This window comes from Doryrhamphus excisus, linkage group LG15, assembly GCF_037039965.1.
Source record: "Doryrhamphus excisus strain RoL-2023G ecotype Guam linkage group LG15, RoL_Dexc_Guam_v1.1, whole genome shotgun sequence".
Lineage (NCBI taxonomy): Eukaryota > Metazoa > Chordata > Actinopteri > Syngnathiformes > Syngnathidae > Doryrhamphus > Doryrhamphus excisus.
In genome coordinates this window covers 9,887,630-9,907,701 of record NC_136371.1, presented here as the reverse complement: position 1 = coordinate 9,907,701, position 20,072 = coordinate 9,887,630, and the positions used below count along the sequence as shown (strand labels likewise).

Below are 20,072 nucleotides of genomic sequence, written 5' to 3'. Positions count from 1 at the left end.
GCGGAGTCGCTGTCCATGGGCACTTATCTATCTGTTTATCAGCTGACCTTCTAATGGCAATCTAATTGTGTTGCTCAAGTATCACAAATAATGCAAGGATTCCTAGGATACATTGAGTCGTATGGATTCTGCTTTTTAGAAGCAATACATTGGGAACATTTAAATTCATAACGGATCACTGGAATTCAATTAAAATTATGTAGGTCAGTCATTGCTCCACAGCAGAGGTCTGCAACCTTTTTTCTTTCTTTCTTTCTTTTTTTTTGCCATTTTAACATTTCATGTCAGTCACTCTGGCCTTTGGCTTAATATTAACTTTTTAATAATGGCACGGCATCCAAATTAAAATCACCAATCACCTTTTTCTCTTATGATCAAGACAAAAACACACACGCTGTGGTCTTAGAAGAAGTCCCCATCAAATTGATGTAGTTAACATCGCCAGCCATAAAATCTAAAGCTAATAAAATCACTCTGTTAGCATTTTTGGGCCTGTGACATTATATATTATGTTGAAAATGATATTTATATTTCAGCGCAGTGATCACACAAGAAAACATTCAGTTGTAACGATTACAATTGTTACTTAGAAATGAACTAAACCAGAACCATACCTAAATACTGTATGCACTGCTTACAACAAGTTTGGATGCTTGTGTGTTGTTGGTCAGCCCTGCATGTACCAGCAATGGCACGTGTACCTATGGCTGCCAACACCTGCTTAAAATTAAAATAAAACCATGATTCTTAATAAAACACTTAAAAACTTTTCCATGTTCACTGGGTTTAAAGAAATCATGTTCGATGTTTTATGTTGGACCGGCCATGATGACAAGCTGTTTTTGTCAAAGAGTGTGTGAGTTGCCTCGCTGGGCGCGTGGCTCCAGCAACATTGTAACGTCCAACCAGCCGAGACGACAATTACCAGGGCATCCGGTTTACTTTCACAATAAAAGATCTGGCAGGAACGTAGTTTGCGTTTGGTATATGAAAGGCTGTGTTCGTGATGGTTTGAGGATTAAATTGGATTTAATTAAATTATTTCGTAAAACATACCCCACCCCTAAGCGTGAGATTTGATCGAGTTTCATCAACAACAGGTGTCAACAGCAAATTATTTTCGGTTTATGTAAGAACACTTAAACTTACAACTACTGGATGACCTGGGCTTTAAATCATAATGATGATGTTTGTCGTTAAATTGTCCACTTGCCGGGCGTATATTTGTTTAACTTCGAAAGCCCGACGGCTCCATTTCCGGCGAGGCGCTGTCTGACGCACGCTACTCTTATACACCTGGAGCGGCTCGCGGCGGCACGCGCGCCTCGCGCCCTCTTCAGCCGAGCACAAACGGACGCTTTCCGGTGGCAGAGGAGACGCTATTTAGGCGTCCAACAATTCTGTTCTTAGCGGTTCGTGTTCGCCATGGGGGGCTAGCTGTCAAACTGCTCAAATGAAGCGGACGAGCCGTTCATTGAGAGCCGCTGCCGTCTGACTGACAGACAGGGCGTCGGGACGTGACGGACAGGTAAACAGCTGTGCGTTGAAATCCAATGGCCGAACATATCCGACTGTGAAGTAATGGGGCCGTTGTAGCTGGCAAAGTCGAGACTGTGGGGCGCGGTACCGTCTGCGCTCCGAGACACTCCGGAGGACACAAGTGACGAGACCGGAGACACGGACGGAGACAGGTCTGCTTTTGTGTCGGCGGGGACATGGCAGCGGCCATCGCGAGCGGCTTGATCCGCCAGAAGCGGCAGGCGAGGGAGCAACACGCTCACCGACCCACTACTCACCGGCGACGGAAGAGCCCCGGCAAGAAACAGGGGCTGTGCAACGGGAACCTGGTCGACATCTTCTCCAAAGTCCGGATATTCGGCTTAAAGAAGAGGCGGCTACGGAGACAAGGTGTGCGTGGGACACACACACACACATGCACGCACACACACTCACAAATCGGCAGACAGACGCGCCTATACTGACATGTACGCTTATGCACATTTTGGACACCTTCACGCATGGAAAACGCGCACACACACATCAATATTGCGCAATCACAAAATTGACAAACCGTACCTTTCCTTTTTCCTGTGGACGTGCACACGCACGGTCATTTCTTGTGCCCTATGGTTCAGTATAGTTTCCCAACACATTCATTATTGAAGTCATAGATTTGGTCTGTAGTGTCTGGTCTCTCTTTCTCTCTCTGTCACTACCGCCCAAATGAAAGCCACCCTCTTTTATTTTGCAGTAAGACTTTTTTTTCTGTGTTTAGAGTATAATGTATGTAGAGGTCAACACAGTCGCAGTCCATGCATAAGCAAAATAAATGAAAAGGAAGATGCAGCTTTGTGACTGTTCAATTTCATAGCTGTTAAACGTGGTTGTAATCAATTGATTGTGTGGGAAGGCTGCAGGTAAGCAGAAGGCAGAAAGGAAAAGCTGGGAGGGAGAGAACACCAGCTAGGCTGTGGCTCAATTCGGCTACTTTCATACGTACACTTGACATTTTCAGTGCACAAGAGAATACGGCAATGAGCAGTGCACTCAAAATGCCCCAAATGCTTAGCGTACGACCATGGACCCTCACCCGCCTCAATTATTGCCATCTTGGCTACGTTGCGGAAGTCGCAAGAAGAAGAGGAGGAATATTGTGATTGGAATTGCAGTGACAGTAATGGATTTGGGACAGCGCTATATAAAAATTCACGCCCTCGGGGACAAAGTATGTAGTGTACATAGTACACAAGTGCGATTTGAGACATTGTCACAAACTAGTGAGGAACAGGATGCCTAAAATCTTGAATCCAGTGGGAGTGTGAATGTCTCTTTTCTCAGTCCTCCATCAAGTCTTTAGCTTAGGAGTGTAGGCTGCATTTTTTCCAATTTGTAAAACAGGGTGAAACCCATTCCAGTATGCAATAAGTTATTGCTAGCATAAACATTTGTGTTGTTTTTAATGTAATTTAATTAAATTTTTAGACTATGCATTAAGCAGACAACGCTGCAGGCCACAAATGGACGTCGGACCGCACTTTGGACACGCCTGCTTTGGGTATTTTTTCCTCTATCTGTGAAATTGCAACACGCATTTAATGAAAAACCTCCCTTCTCGTAGGGCTGTACATCCGTGCGCTTCCGTTTTTTAAACAAAGACGACGACAGCCACCCGCCATCATCTATCTACCACCTTTCCTATAACTCTAATCCTCCTCCTTTGCTTCAGATCTCTCCATCTCTCCCTCCAGCTCTTTCACCCCCTAACACGTACACACACACAGCTGTGAGAGCCGACGGCACAAGCTTGGCAGCGTGCACCATCTCGGTTCTGGGTGTTTGTGTGTTATTTGCCAACGTCCCCTACTGTCTTCCAAAGGTTTTGTGAAGGAGAGATTCCAGCTCAAAGTGATATTCACACAGATATGGCCTCATAATTGGCTTGTCATTAGATGTGGGCGTAAACCTCTATCCAATTACCATTATTGTGCGATTTCTCTATAAATTTGATCTCTTTTATAGTGTCATTAAATTGACTTCAGTTATTCACCGTGCACATGTAAATCTTGTAAATGTGGAAATGGATGTGATGTATTATTTAATGTCGAGCAGCTCTGTTACCGCTTCTTGTCTAAATGTCATGACTGTGACGGACAGGCTCTCTGTGCAGTGTTCTCGTGACTAAATCAATGCATAATCATATGCAGGTATGGAAAATCAATAGTCGACAGAAGCGCTCTCCACCACACTGTACACTTGTCAAGTCTGCACGAGGCACTTGGAGTCAAAGAAGGTGTCAAATGAAGTGCCTCGTTGTGACGAAGACCAAAGTCGGCCACGAGGTGCGGCACTGGTGCCTTCATGTCTACAGTGTTGCACCTGCATATATTTCTGCGAGAAATATTATTTCTGACAATCGGTGTGACGCAGAAGCGGGGTTATGGTCATGTGTCACACCCAAAATTGAGTGCGTGCGTATAGCGAGGCTCAAATGGACAATAACAGGATGACGTGTCGCGTCACCACGGGAGCACAAGGGCTTGGCGCACAAGTCGCACCACATTGTGTGACTGTGTGTGTGCGTGTGGATGGGGGAATACCCCTCTGCTGGAACACTGTGGAATCACGAGACTGTTGTCATGGCAACGCGCAGATGGGAATTTCCCTAGTAACAGACAGGGTATGGAGATGCTGGGAAGAGCAGGGAATATCACCTTGGCGACTGAGGGAGGAAAGACAGCGTGAAGGCTTGTTTAAAGGGATAACTGGATGTGAGACAGTTGAATGGACAAATGATGATTAGCTGCAGTTCCCCTGTGAGCCATCATTGATTCCTTTTCATCCATTATACAGCTGGCATCACCAATCCATCACCAAACTGTAATTGTGCTCAAAACCAGTCTGGACGTTGTGATTAAAAACTAAATTGAGTTCATTAATACCCCATTTACCTTGATAAAGCTTACGCCACCTCTTGTGCTACAACTGCAGATCTGGACGCTTGTTTTAGCTTCACGGTCAGACACCACTGCTTTCTGCACGCGTGTTTAATAAATTGCCACAAACTGAAGCTGAGCGCAAAGCGTGACCTTGGCGGCGTGCAAGGCTGAATATGGTTCCGTAGTGAGAGAGCCGTTTCAATTAGATAGTCTTGCCGCTGTCCGATTTTTCCTTATCTTGCTCATAGAGATAGTTTCCCCCTAAACAACCTTTTTTCCTTTTAACCTGCAATGGATATTATGCGGCCGAGGCACGTATTTTAGATGAAAAAAACAGGCATCAACAAGTGTGCCATGACTTCTTTTGTTGTGTGAATGGCAACAGGTTAATTATGTACCTACTACCACCTAGTGGAAGAGCATTCATGGGTCGCTGGCATAAATGATGCACAAAAATACATTTGTGGTAAACTTTACATTCCAGATTTTGCGGCTTCACTTTATCACAATTTTTAAAAAATCAAATCCAGCCATTTTTTTCAAAAATAACCAATTTTTTTGACAATTTTGACTGATCTTTCAAGGCAACACGGAATATTGTGTTCGATGACTGACTGTACAGTGAATAATTCCCATCTTTCATCAGGAAAAACCTGTTCATACGTGTTTCTGTTCTTTATGTAATCAGCAGTAGAACATTGCTAAGTTTCAGGAAAATATCAGCTCCCAACTAGAAAAGGGAAATTTAAATGTTAATAATGCACGATACTCAATAACCAAATCCATGCCTATGTACAGTAGGTGGGTATACAGTATATGAAGGTGTACACTTTGTGTTGATCCAAATTGGGATTATTTGGCTTCTGCAGACAATTGGGACTGCTTGTGTTTTTATTCATGTTGTGTGTGGCTTTTTTAATATGAAGATGCTTGAATCACAATACCAGGCACATACTGGTTATGCCCCCTCCCCCCTTCCAAAGAAAATACACTGCTATTATATTCTGATCATACAACATATTTAAAGCAACAACACGACCCTGGACCGCCCATGATAATGTTTATCAAGTAGAGATCCGTTAGTGACTACGCCCCATACATTGTCACATCACAAACGCACTTTGAAGCCAAGCGCCACACCAACTTCACACCTCCTTTCTTCCCGCTGCACAAAATGGATCCGTCACAAAGATGGAAAACACCCCCAGCACCCCTGCCCCCCCCTCTCTCGCACACATCCCAAACTGGGTCAACCTCGGTTTTGTCTCTGTGCATCACCTTGACTCTACCTTTACGCTCCGGCTCCCACACGCACACACACATGCTCAAAGGGGATTCCCAGCACAGTGGGTGTGGTCGCTTCTCGGTGTCCACTTTTAGTCAGTGATTCATGACATTCCTTCTATCTAATCTGACAACCTTATCAAAGTTTTCCAAGTGCAACAATAACCAGTAAGGATGGATTAGTCCAAGAATCCAGTGATGGATTTGATGTGCTTGACTGGTCCTCTCTACAGGAAGTCCCTCAGGATGTCACATGCTGCCACTTTGCTCAGGCTGAATTTCAAATGTGGGCTGGTGGTTCAAACTGTACATAAATGTCACATTTCTCTCACTATTTCCATACTGAACATCAAGTAGAGCTGCACACTGCAATGAGCTCCAATACCAATAGAGCCGACCATTACAAAGCTCATCATGATATTGCATGGTTTGCTCCTTTTTAATGTAGACATATTTGACCAATACTAAACTAAAACCTACAACATATCGTTGAGTGAATGTCTCACATTGCCCATAAAAAGTGAGCAGTGTTTCCCATAAATTATTTTATTTGTGGTGGCCCATTATGGATCCATTTTGGCCACGCGGGTTCTTTAATTCTTTCAACTGTGAAATAGCTATCAAAGTAAAACAGTCAGTACAATACAGTGTATTCTATTTGAAGTGAATGAGCAGGAAGCTCCCCTTCAACCGTTTCTTGATGTATTGGTCTGATCTGATTCAACCAGTCTTGGTTGGGTAGCTGGCCGTCTCAGCCAGCAGATAGGAAGGTGGCTCATAATGAAACTGTGATGATGAAAACCATCCCACGACCACCTAGAAATGGTCAATTCTAAATAATTACCCATGAATATAATGATGCTTGGAATGAGCACGTGTTGGAGCATCAAAAAGGGAGATGGCGACTCCTGGAAGCAGGGTGTGAAATAGAGGTGTTCATTATGTCAAGTGCTCTATAAAGGTTATTTTGGAGGGCTAAGTAGCGGCATATCTAATAATAAAAAAAAAAATACAAACCCCAAAACAATTGGGATGTCAATATTTCATGAATGAAGTTAATAATGTCAGGTCTGCTGTGAGAACTGAACCGAGATGAAGACAAACGCACGATCACGTCTTAGCCTTTTCATCAACCCCTGCCGGCATGGGGAATTTTATTTTTGCCTTTTTGTTTTTTGTTTAACACGATTTTTACACTGTTTGACTCGAAACTGAATTAAATTAGATGCATGTGTAGAAGAAATATGAATACATAGTAAACTAATTGGTCAACCATTTTTTGAGCAAAATAACAAAATGAAGACTAAAACAGGTGACGACTCCTGAGGTGAGGATGGAGCCGGTGTTCTCGGCCTCAAAAGACACTAACAGGGATTACCAGACTAGCAATCTCTTATGGGTGGGAAGACGATTGCCATAAATGTCATATAAAACCAGCTGTCTTTCATTCATTTGGATTCTGATGGTCAGGACAAAGTGCTTCCCTTTTCTCATCCATATGAGACGTGTCCTTTTGAGTCTAAATAATAGACTGTGTTTTTCAAGGGACGAGTAGCAACCCCAGTGCTGCTAGGAATTTTATAGTTGTGTTTTTTCATGTGAGTATGAACTTTATTTTTGAGTGTTTCTGATTCCTATGCCCCTTCAGTACCAGTCATTTTAGATGGTTTTGACAGTTTTTTTCAAGACACACAGAGTATAGTGTTCTGTGGTTATATGAACATGGAACCTACCAAAACAAAAATTAGGCTCTCAAAAAAAGTTTGCTTCTACCTTTTTCTGTTCTTTAGTAATCAGCAGTAGGACAAAAAAACGTACTAAAGATGCTAATGTAACCTGACGCTTTCACGAAAAGGCATTTTACACACTTACACACACATTTTACACAATCTGATACAATGCGACCAATGAATTAACATCTGACTCCTTTCCTTGCCTTGTTTCTTGTAGAACCACAGCTGAAGGGCATAGTGACCAGGTTGTTCTGCAGGCAGGGCTTCTATCTCCAGATGGGCCAGGATGGAAGTCTGGATGGGACCAAAGACGACAGCACCAACTCCTGTAAACACCACACACACACACACACACACGCACTCTTACTCATGACTCAACATAATAATAATAATAATAATACATCGGGCAAAATTCCTGCCTTAATTTTTTAATGATGTACAAAGTCACTGATGTATAAATTAACAGTAATTAAACGTAGTTTTCTCTGGTGTCCAACTTCACCTTGTTAAATAAACAATACGCTGACAATGTGATGTGTTGCTACTTAGCATGATTACAAAAATATACACACCAGGCAAATTATTTCCCCGAAAACGTTGTGAATAACAAGCAAATCTGTAACACAAGATTCAACCTACAATACTGGATGATAACTGAGCATTTTGTTGAAAACTACATTTATATATGCATATCCTGATATGGGAGCAGATGATGGATGGTGATGGATTTATTTGGACATTTTGCCATCACAGTTCCCTTGCCAGGTGACCTCAGAACCTGACATGGCCTCCGGTTAAATAATGAACTCCTTGCAGTAAACGGGATGTTGCCGCTCTCTGCGATGGTCTCCAACATCAAATGTCCCATCTGTTTGCATATTGTAGCCCTGGCGTGAATGTGGACACGCATGGCTCGGCATGTGGATTAACAGAGTGAAATGCATCTCTCACCTCCAGGCTTTGTCGTTCTTGTCTGCCGTGACGTCTGGAACACCATTTATAGGAATGTTATTTTCTCTTCTAATCAGCTGGAAGCATTTCTGTTACGCATGATCACCTTTCCACATTTCACACATTTTTCCTGCTCGACGCGTAACATTGTGTGTGTTGGTTTATGGAGAGATTTAACAAGCCCTTGGAAGCGGTCTTGATTAACGAGGGCTCTGCCTTCCATCGTGTAATCAAGACTTGATTGCAAGGCAGATACACCCCTAAAAAATCATTCAGTTCTGCTTTCAAGTCTTCTATCACAGGTTTTCATTTTGATTATATGCACACATATCGTCTCCAGCATAAAAGAGCTATTGTTATGATAAGCAGATATGGACAAAAGTATTGGGACACATGGCATCATACCTCCTGGAGGTGTTCTCAGGCCAGCAATGGATTGGAACTGGACTGTTCAGGTTCTCAAAGACGTTTTGCCTCTCATCCGAGCAGGCTTCATCAGTTCATGCTCAAAGGCGAAGTGGGACACACCAATCAGACTAGATAGGACAGCTTTAGTCTGAGACCTTGGTGCAAGATCCAGTCTACGTATTTATCCTCTAAAGGAGGAGGCATGTTCAGACAGGAATGATCGATAGGATACGATGGAGATGGGCCGTTTGCAACTAAAGCATCCTATCTAGTCTACTGGTGTATGACTAGATAGTCTTTGAGCATGAACTGATGAAGCCTGCTCGGATGAGAGGCAAGATGTCCTCTCAGACAACCTGAACTGTCCAGTTGCGATCGATTGAATGCCCTGAGAATACAATGACCTGGATGAATGAGAATATTCACAGGGCACAGGAAGTGAGAATGAAAAAAGTCCCGTTTCAGCTATAACAGCTTCCAATCTCCTGGGAACTTTCTACAAGAGAGTGTTTGTGGGATTTTATTTCCACTCATCCATTCCTGAGGTCAGCGGCAGGGCTGCGTCGACGAAGATGTGTTATTGTCGAGGTGTTGCTTAATAAAAGTTTAATTGATAGACCGCCACGGAGTCATTTATTCATAAGAAGACGCGTGAGGACAAGAAGTAGAAAGAAAAAATGTCCAGTCTGGAGTGAAAAGCGGCCTTACCGGTGATAAGCACACCTAAATCCTCACTCAACGCGAACTCGTGTTTGACGGCAGCACGTTGTGTATGCATGCACCATAAACGCACGTGTGGTATTGTTTTCTTCCTCACCACCACTGTGTGACCACAGCCACAAATTCCAAACGAAGAACCTTCTAAAACAAAAGGAGATAGAAACTTGAGGTCAAATGCTTCATTAATGTGCCCTCTAGTGTCGCAAGAACTTGGAAATTTGAACCTCTGTTGTGCATGGCGTCCCCAAATTTACCAGACTAGTAAAATGACGACCTCGTTCATATTTCAGAAGACATTTCTGAGACGTGTTTGGATGTTACTCATGCTGTTCTACCTCCCGTCCATGGCCAAATATTTGGATTGGCCACCCTATGGCACCATCTGATGTAAATATTTAGACAGAGGCACATGGAATTGTTAAAACCGACATAAGCCTTAAGAGTCGTATCCATTGAGTTTGTGTCCATTCTCTGTTTACAGCTCCATCGAAGCTGGCACACATGCACGCTCATGGCCGTACGACCACTCTGTTTTATCTTTGTCCACAGCTCTGTTCAACTTAATTCCCGTGGGTCTCAGAGTTGTGGCCATCCAATCAGTCAAGACTGGTCTCTACATCGCCATGAACGGAGAGGGTCACCTCTACTCTTCGGTAAGCATGCATGCATACTCATACACTGGAGATGAAATAAATTTTTTACATTATGGCTGCACAATTCTACAGGGAAGGCTGATCTTGACATTAAATTGCTTGTTTTGTTTAAATTGTGGAAATGTTTGCGTTAATCACCCCATCAATTTTTCTGAAACGTCTAGCGATGTAATCAAGATTAAGAAAACAGATGCATGCTTCATCACCTCATGAAATTTTTTTGTTAGTTGGTTTTGTAATTTCTTTATAATCCTGTTAATGAACAAAAGCCACTTTAAGCATCATTTCTGATGTGGAGGTATTAACATTTGATAAGTAGCGTGAAAAGATTGGGGAGAAGACAGAAAAGGAAATGGTGGGAAAATGACAATGACAGATGAGGGAGAAAGAAAGGAAAGATCTGCATTGCCCTGCTGGGCTTTCCAACAAATACACGTGGGTTTTCTGTGAAGAGCAGAAGTGGATTCCCCCCGCCCCCTCGTCATACAAAAAAGCACTTTGAATTCTAGAAATCCCCTTTAAAGTGGTGGTGTGTGATCACATTCCAACACTGCAAAGTGTGCACCAAAGTCCAGCCAAAGTCCAGCCTCTTCGTAATGATGTCGGCTCTGGACATTTAATTGGCTGCTACAAGCTGGCAGCTTGTCACTGTGCTGCTGAAGAGATGCTCATTAAACATCACAAGGACACAATTTGCAGTACTCGTGTGGAAAAGCCCCCGTTTGTCTAGTTGAAAACTTATTGTGTATAACACTGTACGAGAACTGCAGTTTGTCTGAGTTTCCTGAGCACAAATTTGGTATAAGGAGACCCTTGAGATGCTCAATATTGGCCTTCGGATGTCTGATACACAGATATTGTCAGGAACTACCAATATCTAACTACCAATACCGATATATGCTTATAATTTTACTGCAGGTTCATCCAAGTGATTCTGCATATTCAAAGGCAAACATGTGGACGTATTGATTTATCAAGCTACCGATATCATTACTGGCAGAAAAACTGATAACAATATGAACTGATGCCTCATTATTTCATCATGGATAATGATTGAGCTGAATTTAACCAATAACACTATCATGGCAGTATTTGCATTGTCTTGTCCCAGTGTAAGTATCATTTCTATCTATAATAATAATAATGGATGACTTAAATAATAGTCACTCTTCTGCATTTAATGCTGCATTTGCTGCTGCTCAAATGACTGAGTCTCTTCTTGCAAGTGTTAATGATGTGCTGTTATGCAGTGCATGGTCAGACTTTACTATGCATCCCAGATTTCGAGCACCTGGCGGTGCGTGCGTGTGTGTTCAAGGGTGTGACCGACAGATGGCTCAGTGTGCAATGAGCTACTGCCTGATAATGACGGCCCACGCCGGGCAAAGTATGGATGAGTTTGGTGTGTGCACGAAATGAAGTAGAGGAGAAAAGAGTATTTCTTGTGCACGGATGGTATTTCACATGCTTGTGTGTCTAAGACGAGAAAAGAAAGTGTCGGCTGTGTCTTCAGTGAAAGGCCAGACAGCATCTTTTTATATCTATCCATCTTTTTCACCCTAAAGCTGATCCTGCTGCTTTTTCATCACATCTCATCCCCGTTTCACTTGTTGTCAAGGTAACCTTTTTTGTGGCAAATTGGGAAAGAATTATTCTGTAACGTATTTCATAAATGACCCAGGTGTATTGAAATGCAACATCCAGCCAAGGATGTCCGAAAAATGTATGCAGACTTTTGACAATGACAAAGGCAGTGCACTAAAAATGCATTTTTGAGATTGATTTGTTTTGATCTGGTTCCAAATCAACTATTGGTACACCAAGTAGGTAAACACTGTGGCCGGATGTGAGAATACTAAAGTTCTGGTGGTTTTATGTGTTTTGAAACTTTTTAAATGAAATACAAATAATGTTGATACATTTCTGTCAAATGTGCAATCCAGATCATATCGCGACCCTGTTTACACACACCATTTTTGCTCAAACTGGATTATAGTAAACTGAGATTCTGGATTTTCTGAATTATTTCCTAAATATATATTTATATTATATATTTTTTCTAAACATAGCTATTAAGTTGATATGTAAAATGTTTCAGAGTGAATTGAATCAGACTTAGTATTGTGGTGATACTAGAAAATACAGGCTATTAAAACTACATCAATAAAATGCGCACATACAAACTAAACCAGGGCAGGTAACAATTCAATTAATTGCTATTAAGTTGGTAATAGGGTCTGAATGTTGCCTTGTTTCACCTGTCGCCACTGCAACATCCCTCCGTCCATTTGCTGCTCAGCCCTTTCTAATCACCCTTTTTGCCTTCTTCTTCTGCACTTTCTTGCTGTGCTGAATGAACAGGACGACAGCTTCAGGTGTGCGCGCGTGCGCACACACACGCGCGTGTGTGTCAGCTTGGCACAAGTCAAAGTACGTGGGCGGGTGCTTCCATTCAGAGAGCTGTCGGTGCAGCACTTAGACAGCAAATGCTGTGGTGTCTGCACCGAGTGAGATGAGAGGAAGGAGTGGCAGCAAGAATAAATGTTAGACATATTAGCTATGCTGCACACACACCAGTCGCGTTTCAGAATTTTGCCAACTTGTGATTTCCGCATCCATAACACCCACACTGATGCTCATCAAAGTGTCGCTCTCCAGAACCAACGTGTGTTCTCAGTTTTAGGGAGAGAACTATCAAGGAGGCCATTGGCCTTGGAGTTTTGTTATGTTATTACCTCCAGCCAGTCTGTTTGTTCGACGCATTACACAATATCTACTTAACTGTTTCCAACAACGCTCTTCACTCCTTTTGTCTTGCCTCCACTTCGTCTCTTCCCACTTCACCACTGGATCCCTTTTCTGTGGAACAATTTGTTTACCCACAATCCCCATGGGTAATTAGTGCTGTGATAATGACTGGAAACAAACACACCCACAAACTGGGAAGTACACACACACACACACACACACACAGACACAGACACACATGTTTGTCATTTTTAAACAAGAGTGTCTGAATATCCCATTTCTAAAATGTCACACAGTAGAGCACCGACAACTTTGAGCATAAAATGTTGCCATTGCCCCTTTGGAAGGCATTTATTGAAATATTGGAAAATTCAACATTGTGAACCCAGAAAATTATTGCACAAAACCAACTGAAATTCACAGAACGATATATAGTACAGTGAAATCTTGTACGAAAACCAAGATGATGTACACATTTTAGGAAATTTTAGATGAAAACCGAATCATATGAAACTTTTTTTTGACATTTTTCCTAGGAACAAGGAGGTGTTGCGTGTTGCATTTCTCAAGAGCGCCATGCCAGCTGCTTGGCCACTGCAGAGCCATTCTACTTCATCAGCATGATTCTGGCCACAGGCAGTCGATCAGCCAGCCTGTCTTTGGCCTATCAGGCCGTTTAGTCACATCTCTCGGGGAGCGCTTGTGACCTTTCTGTCATTCAGCGCTTGCTCGGGTTGATGGTGCCACAAACGCCAACTCGCTGCTTTCCGGCTGTTTGTTTGTGGCTGCCACTCATTCTTGCCACAAACAGTCATGTTTTGTCCAGCGTTCTCTTATTACTAAAAAGTCCTTGCAGTCAGACATGCAGTCATGGTCAAACATTTTGAGAGTGACTTTACTGCTTTATTTTTCATATAGGTTATCCCCACTCACATTGATTGTTTTTTCAGTATATAATGAGACACTTAAAAAAACTATGACAAAATTAAGTCAATTTTTGTCCATGACTGCATGGTCGACAAAAATCTAATTTGAAGGGGCCATTTTTATGAAAATTCAGTCAGTTTGTTGTTTCAACATCATCCAGGACAGCACTTGTACTATACTGTCTAGTTACACAGCATTAAAATGTGCACACAATTAGGTGACCTGTGTTCAAACCTCCGTTGGTACAGTGTGGAGTGGGCTTCCTCCCACATTGCAAAAAAATGCATGTTAGGTTAATTGGAAACTATGCAAATTGTCCATCGGTGTGACTGGTTGTTTGTCTATGGGTGACCCCTAGTAATCTCATTTTCAAAGATGATTTGGGCTTGTTTCAAATATGGCAGTTATTGCAGTGTTTGGTTTTGAGTTTGGTTCAGTTTTGGAGCGTCGACATAAAGTGGTTTCACTGTATGTGTAGTGGACATTAGCTGAGGAAGAACCCCATTAATTATGGGATTGATTTTTCTGCTTACTTTTGTTAACATAAATTTTTTTTACATGCATAATTTTTCAGTGACTACTGCGAAATGTCAATGAGTCCACAATTTGGGATTGTTCGGCCCTGGCAGAGGTCTACAGTCTACTCAGTGCCTTTCTAGCGTGCAGTGTAGTGGAATAACCATAGACACTAAGGGTGTGGAAAATAATCGCTATTAATCGATACATCGATGCGCAGGATGCGAGTGCATTGCCTCATTGACTGGGTATGGATGCAATTGACGGGTGAAATCGAGATTCATCGCGATGCGTTTGTGGGTATCGGTAAAATCCGATGCAAGCGCCATTTTATTAATGTTCAACTTCACTCCATATGCTGTTCCCCAGGTGTAATGAATGCACCATCATTATTTTGCGTTTTGTATTGAATACGGACGGAAGCCGTGAGGCACATACAACTACTAGTAAAATAGCATGGACGTTTGTATATTCAACCCACCTGCAACGTTTAAATTGTATGTTTGGACGGCGGAAAGCTCGACAAAACGTCATTTGCAAAGAATGCCACGTTAAGTGTCCCCTCTGAACGAGTGTTCAGCACAGCAGGTGACATTATAACAGCAGAGCAGTTGGCTTCTTCCTGAATTTTGAAACAATTTTAAAAGGGTATAAGTTGTTTTACACTTTCTGCTCCTCATTACTGTGTTAGCCTACCTCCTAGTGCATTCATATTAGCAGTATGTTTTAAAGACAGGAATATAAACAAATATTGATTGTACTGTTGAAAGTGTCACTTTAACTTTGTTGTTGCTGTGTGCTGTATTTTTTACAGCAGTAATTATTGCTTAATTGTTTTACTCCACCATTGAACCACTGCTATTGTAGTTGCATAGCCGATGTGAAAGTGTGAGGAATGTTGTTTTTGAAAAGTTGATGCTGTTTTAAGATGGCAAAAAGAATTATCAAGAAGTGGTGCATAGTAAAAAAAAAAAAAAAAAAGACAAACAGCACTTTAGTTGAATTTACTTTATTTATAAGGAATAAAGCCAAATCCTTTTTGTAGGACCATACTGAATTCCATTTTTTCCCATTGCTCATTTGCATCATGTTGAATTGCATCATATCGCAAGAAATTGCACCATATCATATCGGATTGCATTGATTTGAACTAAACGATTATTGCATCGCATCGCATTGTATCGTGAAGAGGGTGAATCGTATCGCCAGAAAATTCCATGTATCGTATGTATGTATGTAAGTATGGTATCGCTGGCAGTGCATCGAGATGTGTATCGAATCGTCCTCAGTGCTGAGATTCACACCCCTAATAGACACACAAGGACTGAGTGTGGTTAACTAGAATTACGACTATTTAGTAGTAATGACGACTGGGCCTCTGCTTTAGTGGCTTCTATGTCGGTAGTGGGTAAGGGAGGCATCCACATCAACCAGACGCAACAAGGTGATGGTCAACATATTGGTGACCCTTTCTCTATTTGATCATACAGGGATCAGATGGGATTTAGCCTTGCATGCACAGAACACATGCAAGTCAAAAGATAAGAGTGCGGGCCTGCATGCACCGTGAGGCAGAAAGAGAATGGGAATAATGAAAGATAGAGAATTCAAGATATGAGAGGAGAGCGACTGAGAATCTCCTGCTGATTTTCCAATCAAGAGCCTGTTGTCGTCCTCCTGCCTTTGTGATTTATCCTCCGTCCCTTTCTTCTTCATGTCCCAGTTTTGCGCTGCCCCTTTCTTTCATTCATTCATTCTTTTGCCCTTCTGCTGTTTTAAATGATGACAGGAGCGCACGGGCGAGTGGCGCTAAAATGACTCATCTGCTTTTGGGAGGCTAGAGCGTCAAACTGCTTTTATTTTAAAAGCAGCTCTGAATGATGCATGACCTCCCTGACCAATGCCAACGTGCACCTGGCACTGTGCACATCACAAAAGATCATCTTTTTCCACGAATGAATTATGAATCTTGGCCCAAGGTCGGGACTAAATATGTGTTTGAGCTTATTGAATCCCCCAAAGCTCCTCTAACTGGTCTAAATTAGTGCAGCCACCCACATGATTGGTGGGGCTGCGTTGGTATCATAAATACAGCATTCAGTCATCATCACCTGCCTCCATTTGTCGCCAACCAATTATTTAGTCACATTTCATAGCCGAGCAAATGCTCCTGTACCTCCCTCCATTCATTCTCAGAGCCACAAGTGTGTGTGTGTGTGTGTGTGTGTGTGTGTGTCTATACTGTATTCATATGATCCCTAACAGCTGCTTACTAGCGCTACATTGATGACTTCCCATGGTAGCAGGAAGCTTCTAAATTGTTACATTAGTGACTGGTTGTCAGTATATTTCTTTATATCTCACACAGCCCACCATCTTCTCCATGTACACACACACACACACACACACACACACAAACACTGACCCCTCCCTCTCAGCGCTGGTTGGTTGCCACGGCTACATTGTCGCCTCTCTTCCTCATGTTGCTATGAGACTCGGACCAGCAGACCTGCATTGAATGACAATGTGTCTGTGGCTCTGGCAAGAGGCCCACAACAGCCAATAAGAGAAGGCCCAGACGAACAGCCTACCCAACAGGGGGTTTCTTTGGGCCTCTTCACACATGAGGGGTACTTCATCCACACATACTTGTTCATTCATGTACTAATGGAGAGGAATAGCTGATCAGAATGTAATCACATCTGCACACTTAGCTTAGCTTCACATTGTTGTTTTGTGAGCAGAATTTACTACTTTGTTGGGTTGGGTTTATTGGGTTGCACACAACTTTGCAGTGCGGAGGGCCAAGGAACAATCCATTAGACGTACAGTAGGTGCAGACTTCGTTCAAGTTTCAAACCAGTCCAATAAAAAACATAAAAACATTGGAGATTTCTAAGTACTTTTAGATACGAATCCCTTATGTGGAGTTCAGTGAACAATTCATGAATTTTGACCAGCTAGCCCATCCATCCATCCATTTTATGTGCCGCGGGGGTACACCCTGGAGATCTTAATTTGGAGTCTACAATGAACCTAATATGTTGTTGCATGTGGGAGGAAACCGGAGTACCCAGAGAAAAGCCATGCAAACTCCATACAGAGATGCCCAAGCAGAGAATCGAACCCATGTCTTCCCGATCTCCTGACTGTCACCATTTATTTGGTCTGAAAAAAACTGACAATAGTAGGGATGTTCCAATCTGGGTATTATGCTGCCGATCCAGATAATCCATGAGTGAAATCGGACAATTCCAATACAGATTTTGTTTCTTGTTGGAGCTACTTTTACAAAATGAAAATAGCCAAGAGCTACTCATTTTGGTGACATTTACTTTCATAGGTACACCCTGGACTGGTTGCCAGCCAATCACAGGGCACGTATAGACAAACAATCATTCACACTCACAATTTTGTTATCATAGAAGTTAAAGACAATAGCAGATAAAGTGCCATTCTGTTTCTTTTGCAAGCTATGTAAATCACCAATGGAGTGTTGCCGCCAAATAAAATCTCACCGAGGGCGCCACTTTGGGTAGGGACGACTCTGCCAGCCATTTAGCGCTCGTCCAAAGTAGGATTGTTGATTAACATTGGCAGAGATGAGTGTGCTACTGGTTGTCATTCTAGTTACAGCTACATCCCCCCGAGATCAGCCCGAGATCATTAAAACTGGCCTAGTATCGGTTTTCTTGCTATCATGGATTTTAGCTGCCGGTGATTGATGTGGATGAGGACACGATTTCACCAGATGAAAGTAAAGCTTGCCCTCAAAGATTGTTTGAACATTGTTCCTCCTCATATGAAGTGATTGGTTCTGATAGGTGTGTTGCTTCATTGCTTCCTTGTGTTCAGGACAAAATAATCAATGTGACATTTTATTGACTCACGCATTAAAAAAGCTCATACAATCAACAGATGAGCCTCCTTTATGAGAGAGACTCTTTTCAAGTCAAGGCTATTTATTTTTTATTATTAGTATTATTAAGTTTATTTATATAGCCCTTAATCACAAAAGAGCCTCAAAGGGCTTTACAAGCTGGCAACAATCGACGACATTTCCTGATCTGAACCCCCATCCAGACAAGGAAAAACTCAAAAAACCCATTTGGGGAAAAAAGAAACCTTGAGAAGGATGTGAGCAACATACGGCACAAATAACATAATAGTCCAGTTCATAGATGAAGTGACATCAGGAGAGTTAGTCACGGGTGATCATCAGCCAAGCCAGGCCCTCCGTGGCAGCGCCTCTAAGAGGTGGACCATCTCAGATCTTGTCCGATTCTGTCAGGGCGAGTTCCAAACAGCCACAACCTCTGCTTTGATCATCAACATTAGCTGGCCACCCTCTCCAGCAAGAGGAGGGGGGGAGAGAGAAAGAAAGAAGGAGCGGCAGTCACAGGCCAGGAATACTATTAAGTAAATGCTAAAGTGTAAAAGTAAGTGTTGAGTCTGGATTTGAACATTTGGGTAGCAGGTAGCAGCTCTACTATCATTTTCACAGCATACTTCTTTCTGGCTCTCGGGATTGTCAAAAGACCGGCGTGTTGTGAGCACAGCTTTCTAGCCGGAGCATAGGGTAACGTTGGTCAACCACATAGGAAGGTGCCAACCCATGTAATACTTTGTAGGCAAGACAAGACGGAACCTTAAAGTCGCATCTTAGATGAACTGGGAGCCAGTGCAAGATGTAATGGCACATACAGCAGAGTGTCGTTGACATAACTATGGAAGCTAATCTTATGTTTGCGAATGATGTCGCCGAGTAACGCCAACAGTAGTCGTGGCGTCCTTAAATTCTGTTCCCAATGAGCTGAATTTCATTTGTAAAAATCTGCATAAGGGCGGCACGGCGGGCAAGTGGTTATCGCATAGACCTCACAGCTAGGAGACCAGGGTTCAATTCCACCTTAGGCCATCTCTGTGTGGACTTTGCATGTTCTCCCCGTGCATGTGTGGGTTTTCTTCGGGTACTCCGGTTTCCTCCCACATTCCAAAAACATGCTAAATTGCTTAATGTTTAATTGGCCAATCCAAATTGTCCATAGGTATGAATGTGAGTGTGAATGGTTGTTTGTCTATATGTGCCCTGTGATTGGCTGGCGACCAGTCCAGGGTGTACCCCGCCTCTCGCCCGAAGACAGCTGGGATAGGCTCCAGCACCCCCATAACCCTCGTGAGAAAAAAGCGGTAGAAAATGAATGAATGAAAATCTGAGAAGGGGGAGCTGTTGGAAGAGGTCCTCTTTTGAGTTAGCAATGCAACTGTGTGGAATAAGTATTTAGGGTTATTCTTCAAGCTTGTTTTCCATTCCTTTGAGGAACTGTGTGACTTATTCTTTCACGTCAATTGTTCCATGTCAGACTGACGGCTTTTTATCCCTATCTCATTAGGAACTGTTCACCCCGGAGTGCAAATTTAAGGAGTCTGTGTTCGAGAATTACTACGTCATCTACAGCTCCATGCTCTACAGGCAGAAGGAGTCGGGACGGGCCTGGTTTCTGGGCCTCAACAAGGAAGGCCAGGCCATGAAGGGAAACAGAGTCAAGAAGACCAAGCCAGCTGCACATTTCCTGCCTAAACCGATCGAAGGTAATTCTTGCCTCAGTGTTTCATTCCAGATTGGTTTTAATTTTAATGTCTGGAAGAGTCTTTAATGAATTTTCCCTTTTCTCTTTCCTTTATCCTTCCTTCAT

At 42.6% G+C, this 20,072-nt stretch overlaps 1 protein-coding gene across 3 annotated transcripts in view; it reads left to right on the top strand.

Moving 5' to 3' along the window:
- The window catches only part of LOC131104463 (fibroblast growth factor 14-like), a 41,174-nt gene that overhangs the window by 16,629 nt on the left and 4,473 nt on the right, over window positions 1-20,072 (top strand). The window contains exons 1-5 of one of the 3 annotated variants that reach the window (XM_058051662.2): window positions 1,203-1,528; window positions 1,597-1,908; window positions 7,671-7,781; window positions 10,082-10,185; window positions 19,770-19,968. In XM_058051662.2, coding sequence (XP_057907645.1) covers window positions 1,716-1,908; window positions 7,671-7,781; window positions 10,082-10,185; window positions 19,770-19,968 — 607 coding nt within the window. In that variant the 5' untranslated portion in view covers window positions 1,203-1,528; window positions 1,597-1,715. Of the gene's footprint in view, window positions 1-1,202; window positions 1,909-7,670; window positions 7,782-10,081; window positions 10,186-19,769; window positions 19,969-20,072 lie in introns of those variants that run through there. The other 2 variants (XM_058051661.2, XM_058051660.2) reach the window with 2 other exon arrangements.